This window comes from Silene latifolia, chromosome X (genome assembly GCF_048544455.1).
Source record: "Silene latifolia isolate original U9 population chromosome X, ASM4854445v1, whole genome shotgun sequence".
NCBI classification, from domain to species: Eukaryota; Viridiplantae; Streptophyta; class Magnoliopsida; order Caryophyllales; family Caryophyllaceae; genus Silene; species Silene latifolia.
The window spans coordinates 308,844,477-308,851,544 of NC_133537.1; the positions used below are offsets into that span (position 1 = coordinate 308,844,477).

Consider the following 7,068-nt stretch of genomic DNA (forward strand, 5'->3'; position numbering starts at 1 on the left):
AAGAAGGGGACAGTACCTTTCAAGTACCTAGGGGTATGTGTATCCCCTAAAAGATTGTCTGTACTTGACTGTCACTGTTTGGTGGACAGGGTAATGGAGAGACTAAGAGGATTGGGTGCTAGAAAATTGTCATATGCAGGCAGGACAATTCTAATCAAAGCAGTACTCTCTACTCTTCATAGTTATTGGGCTCGTATTTTCATCTTGCCAAAGACTGTTATCAGGCAAATTGAAGCCATCTGCAGGGCTTACTTATGGCATGGTAATGATCAGAAGGAAAGTCCTTCTCTGGTTTCATGGGATCACATTTGCAAACCAGTGAAACAGGGAGGACTGGGGTTTAAGGATTTACACTACTAGAATGTTGCTACCATTGGTAAGTATGCTTGGTGGGTGGCTACTAAGGAGGACCATCTATGGGTTAGATGGGTTCATGCAGTCTATATCAAACGGTTTCAGTGGAAGGACTATCAACCTGGGATGGGAAGTAGTTAGGCTTGGAGGAAGGTCTGACAAGTAAAAGAGATGCTTAAGCACCTGATCTTCTCCCCAGGCTCTGAGTACAGTATTAAACGTGGTTATTTATGGCTTAAACCAGATAGTGACAATGTCCCTTGGTACCCCTTGATGCTTAATAAGTGGATTGTCCCTAAGCATAGCTTCCTGTGTTGGTTAGTGGCCCGTGAGAGACTACTTACACAGGATAGGCTTGTTAAAATGACTGTGATACAAGAGAATGTCTGCTATCTGTGTGGATTACAGGAGGAGAACCACCATCATCTGTTCTTTGAATGTATTTATAGCAAGAAATGCATTCAACTGGTTGCTGAGTGGTGTAAGGTTGACTTGCCTCGTACTGGATGCATTCACTGGTGGGTAAATTGGAGACATTCATCTGCCTGCAGAAAGAAGATTATTGCCCTGATTTTAGCTTGTAGTATGTATCAGATTTGGCATGCTCGAAATATGTGCAGGATTGAGGGCTATGTTCTAAGACCAGAGAGAATGGGGATGAGTATTAAGCAGGAAAGCATTCGTAGATTGAAACAACTATAGATCAGGTGCAAGAAGAGTAGAGTTTTACAGTGGATTGATTGCATTATGAATTGTTGAGTCAGATACATTTTGTGTATGTGTCTGCTAAAAATGTGATGTAATATGGGACTTTTTTTATGGTTATCAATGAAATGCTTACATTTTCCCAAAAAAAAAAATATATCAATAAGTTAATCTTACTTGCTAAAAAAACTAAACAATAATCATATCAAAATAGAACATACTACTTACCTCTTACATTTCCTCAGTTAGAAGATAATATATTGGTGTATTTGAATTCTCATCAAAGAAATCCGACAAAGTAAATAATGAAGTAAAAATAAAGATAATTTTACGATTGGAGTAACAAATTCCAATAAACACTTAACTCGATAACAATTTGTGCCACATAATGCATTTGGCGTGTAATGTGGAAGATATCATTTAAAATCTACAAAACTTCCACATGCAAAATAAATTGTTTGATTTGAATAAAACCAAGAAGCAACTATTATGTAATTGGTAGAGCAAAGGGTGGATATCGACATGTAATGGTGTTCATCTATTAATGTCAATAATTTAAATGATAAAATGAATAAGACTTATAGTTAAATGGAATAAACAGGTAATTTCAAATGGTAGAATTAATTTCCTAAAAAAAAAGACGTAGAATTAACAAACTCATAGATGAGCGGAGTAAATGGTAGATTGTTGATAGTTTTTTTAATTAAATTGCTCAATTATTTGTTTTGACATTTAAGAAGCAAATATAGATATGAAAATCTCTAATTAAATTTGGTAGGGTATTATAAGTGGAATTTACATAAGAGATGTCACATATGTTTTAGATGGCTTAAGAAGATGTCATGTCAAATTGTTCAAGCTAGCCTTATTATATTGTTTATAGATTATAGATAGATATAACATGTCACCACATATCAGAGATTCATATTTTCATTTTATATTACACACCATAATAGAAAAAGGAAAAACCCGACAAAAATGAAAGAGTATTCCAGACAAAACAAAAGTGTAAACATTACCATTATTTTCTAATTTCATGTATTGTTATTGATATGTTAGTAATTGAGTATGTCACCCTCCTGCAATTCGAAAACAAACACAAAATAATAACTAAATTAGATTCTAACTATTAATTCAAAACATAATAAGGATAAAAATCAAAACAATACATGTAGTTCTCTATGTATTTTTTTACCTACCGACTTTTGTAATAAAAATGAAAATTGGGATTGGTGTGATATTTATATAAGATCATTTTTGTAATTAATTCTCCTATTAATTTCAACAATTTATTTGGAGGAAGAAGAAAAATTTTGTTAATGAAGGGAAGATTAAAAATTATCATAACATAATTACTAATAATGGTGATTAATAACATACTACCATTAAATAAAAGAAGTATATGTTACATAAATATGATAGATTCATAACCAAAGTTGTAAGTGGAAAATAAAAAGTTTATATTAAATTATTTCTTGTGTTTGTTGTATTAATTTATTTAAGAATAATGTTTATAATAATGACATTTTTGTTAGACATTTTAGTACATTTTATGCATATATAAAATTGTTGTATTAATTTATTTAAGAATAACTAGTGTAGATCCCCGTGCTACAACACGGTATTTTTTAGTTTTGTTTTATAAATAAACATTCTTATTAAATTAATTTCATAAATTAACTGTACCTTTAATGTTATAATATATTAATATAATCTTAGTAAAGGTAAAAAATAAAAGTTTATTACCATTAAAAGACACTTTAAGTTAAGTTATTTTTGTCTTAAACCATTTTTACTTTACTATAAAAATTAATTCTATAATGCTATATCATTGCATGAAACTAATTTATGGCATTAAATTACAATTAAGAGATGTAAAAATGTAAAATCTAATTAAAATGCGTATAAACCTTATAACAAAAACAGGTAAAAACTGTATACCACGCACTACGATTTACGAATAATTATACTAATATTTTTTTTAATTAAAAAAATACATAAAAATTGTTACGTCCTTTAAAATATACACCATATTTAGAGTGTAACTGATGAAGGATAATATAAGAAACATATTTACGCAATTTTAGGGTGTAAGTGATGACAATAATTATGTTAAAGACTACATAAGAAGCAGGTTTGCGTAATTTTAGAGGTAATTGATGAACAATAATATCTATGGAAATGGAAATGATTGCATGGTGAATTATGAATTTTAATGAAAAAGTCATAAATATAAATTTTAATTAAAAGATTAGAGTTTAATTATAAGAATATATTAATTGAAAAGATAATAATGTAATGAATTTTTTTTACTTGTTACCTTATTTAGCTAGATGCATTTTGGAGGGAAAAGTAAGAGAATTTTTATTCTCTTAGTAGTAGGGGGATGTTGATAATAATGACATTTTTGTTAGACATTTTAGTACATTTTATGCATATATAAAAGGGTTAATTTAGTAAATTTATAGTGCCATGTCATAATTAAATTTTTGCCATGTCATAATAAATTTTTGCCATGTGGCATTGTCTACGTGGCTTTAATAGGTCATTTTAGAGTAGCCTTTTAATAATATTTATAGATTTAGTTGTCCACTTTATTTTCTACCTTTGTATATTTAACAAATTTTTCTTTATATGTAATCCATCTATTCAAATTAAATTACATATGTTATGTGTAGATATCTTGCTCGTAACTTATTTTTGATAGGTTTTCACATTTTTATTAGTAAATTAAGTCTAAATTCTTTATGTTGTTATGTTTTACATGTAACACTCCTAATTTCCATAATATAATTCTTTAATTTTATTTTCCCATATTTCATATTTTATTTTCCGGAAAAATATCCGTCTCTTGTCTTTTGGGCTCGTTGGGCTTGAAAACGCTGAAGACCCGCTCCTTCCTTGTGTCTCACGTGATTTTGGTGTAGATGGGTAAGTTTTGGGCCTAAACCTAGAATAAACCCAAGAGCTTCTCTATAAATAAGAAGGGAAATCAAACCCTTGCTTCTCTTTTCTCACAAAACCCTAAATCTAAATTCTCTCCTCCTCCTTCCTCTCTTGTGCCGCGCGCCCCTTCCTAAGGTTTCGTGCCGTTCTTCTTCTTCCTCCTTCCTTCATCATCTTTCGTGCTTAGATCGATCCTACTTCTTGGATTTATCTATCTTCTTCGTAAGTTTTATGTTTTCGCATAGTTTTATAGTTTTTATATATATAGTTAGTATATTTATTAGTTTCGTTATCTTTGGCACGTGGATGATTTTAATGAAGGCGTGGAAGTTGCTCCTGAAGAAGACGTTTATATCGTTGAAGACGATCTCTAGGGTTTAATTCGCTAATAAGGTAACTAGGTGTTTTCCTTTAATTGTGTTTATGCCAATTGATGTAATTAATATGATTTAATGATTGTTTTGCATGATTGGTACATGTTTGATTATTTGTTGTCATGATTAAATATGTTTCGTATGTTTGTATATGTTTTTGTGCATTAATTATATATATCGTATGTTGTTTATATGTTTATTATGGGTGTCGTGAGCGTAATTAGGGTTTACGAATAAACCCTAGTGGCGGCATGATAGGCGGCCAAGAGTTCTCTCCAAAGTTATAGCTCAGGCTAGTATAACATTGATGATGATTCAAGTGTTATAGCTCAAGTTAGTACAACTTTGGGGTAGTTACTCTAGTTATGGCTAAAGCAACGATAACATTGAAGTACGAGATAAGGTTATAGCTGGAACTAACGTACCCTGAGATTTATGGCTCAAGGTTATGGTTGGAACTAGTGTAACTTGAGGTTCGTGTCAAGGTTATAGTTAAGGTAAGTATAACTTCAAGTCGTATATATTGAAGTTATAGTCGAGGTTACTATAACCTCGCACCTAGGGTTTATGTTATGGTTAGGGTTGCTATAACATTGAGTGGTTAATGTTAAAGTTATAACTGAAGTTACTATAACATTGGTTGCTTATACTTGTTCGCATGTAGTGTTGTGTTCAGTTATTATTTGACATTATGTTGCATATATCTTTGGTTACTCTTGTTCATATGATAAGTAGGATGGTCAGTTATACTATTCTACGAGTTGAGTCGTGATGTTGTTCACGCATGTTAGTACAGTCAGTTATACTGTGCATTTGTGGTTTGCTAGTTTGAATAGATGATGGTAGTATTAGTTATATACTATCGGAACGAACTAACGTCACCCGTCGATGCGGGATTTCTTTGGTCTATGTTCGGGGGGGTAGCAGAGGCAGTGGTTATACGCTCTGTTCCCCGAGTGTCGTTCGGTTTACCAAGAGTCTGGCCAGGTCTTAGACATATAGGCAGTGGTTATACGCTATACATAGTACCGTGGAGGCAGTGGTTATACGCTCCACACCGATGGAGGCAGTGGTTATACGCTCCATCAGTTAGAGGCAATGGTTATACGCTCTGGCAAGTTAGAGGCAGTGCTTATACGCTCTAATGGGCGTTCGCTCTATTCGCTATGCTTGATTGCTAGCTTTGTGCCTTCTGTTACTGTGGATTGTTGTCACCATGTTTGCTATGCTTCAATGCTAGCTTTGTGCCTTAGGTTATTGTGGGTCGATTGTCTCTACTAGTCTTGTAAGTGTTCATGGTCTAGTTCTTGCATATGGTCTAGGTTTGCATGATTGCATTCGTTTAAGATTGATAAGTCATGGTAAGCTTTGTTGGGTCTTTCATGAGTATAGATGATCTCGCATGTTTACTGGTTTTACATTTCATTTGTTAATGATTGTTGATTATATTCAATTGTTGTAAACATGACTGGGAGAGCATCTAGTTACTCCTGACTGAATTGTCGACCCCCTTCTCAGGTTGTTCAGGTTGAACGCTTGTTGCTGTCTGGTTGATGCTTGCTTGGGGAATGTGCGAAGCGAGCTTAATAATAAAATAGGAGTTTGCTTTTAAGTTTTAAGAACCTTTAAATAATGTATTAGTTGTTTTGGTTTTAGTAGCGAAGCGGATTGGTCATGTGTTTCCGCCACCTTGACCCTTTTATCAGTATCGTACTCTGATATTTACTTTATATAAGTTTTTCCTTTGTTTTATAATCCGGGTTGTTACAGTTGATATCAGAGCGAACACGCTCCCAACTCTCGCTTAGTTGATGACTAAAATAAATGACCTAGTTAATGAGTGAGAGTAAATGGTGAAGGGAAATATCCGTAAAATTCCCTTAATTTTAAGGATTATAACGTAAATATAACATGCGATTTTATGGTCATAAACGAAATACAATAGAAAACGATAAAGATTAAGAATCAACCTCGGGTCCTTTGATGTGCGGCGTAAAGAACAGAAATCAACAGAGATTTCCTCCTAATCGTTGCACCCAAGACCGTCTGAGACTATGCCCTTGTGCTAGAAATGCTCTCTAATTGACTTGCAATATCGAGAGAGCTATTGTGAGGTTATTCGATGTGAGATCTAGAAATTTCAGAGAAGAATACTCTGAAACCCTAATGTTTTTTGTCAAAATGATTGATTAGGTTAGGAAGGAGGAGAAGCTCTCCTTTTGTTCCTTTCATTCGGCCAAACCGAGATCCACATGGGGAAGTGGGCTTCCACTTCCTCTTATGTTTAACTCGTGGTCCGACTCGAAATTTGCTAAATGTATACGACGGGTTTTTAATTATAAATCGTCATCGGTTATCGGTTATTAAAACATCAACTAGTAACATGACTTAGTTGAATTATTAATACATGTCCGACAAAGACGATATTGTATAATTTATTCAATATACATTAATCAAATATAATCGTTTATATTTAATTTACGAATTAACTGCTTAATTCGCCTCAGCCATTATTATTTAATCCGTATTAAATAAAATATCTCAACATCACATTTGACTAATTATTAGTCAATAACTCCGACTAACTGGTTAGTCAAACTTTGGCATCAACATGACTGTATTTTCATACTGTCACATCTCTCAAACGTATCCTATAGGTGTGACTTTTAGGGACCAGTTGATCACCGCC

The 7,068-nt window shown here is 33.0% G+C and overlaps 1 protein-coding gene across 1 annotated transcript; it reads left to right on the forward strand.

Annotated features, from left to right (window-relative positions):
- Nucleotides 1-525: 525 nt before the first annotated feature.
- LOC141620497 (uncharacterized) lies at nucleotides 526-1,056 on the forward strand. Its single transcript, XM_074437352.1, has one exon. It carries the CDS (start codon nucleotides 526-528, stop codon nucleotides 1,054-1,056), a length of 531 nt encoding a protein of 176 aa, XP_074293453.1.
- The last annotated feature ends 6,012 nt before the right edge of the window (nucleotides 1,057-7,068 follow it).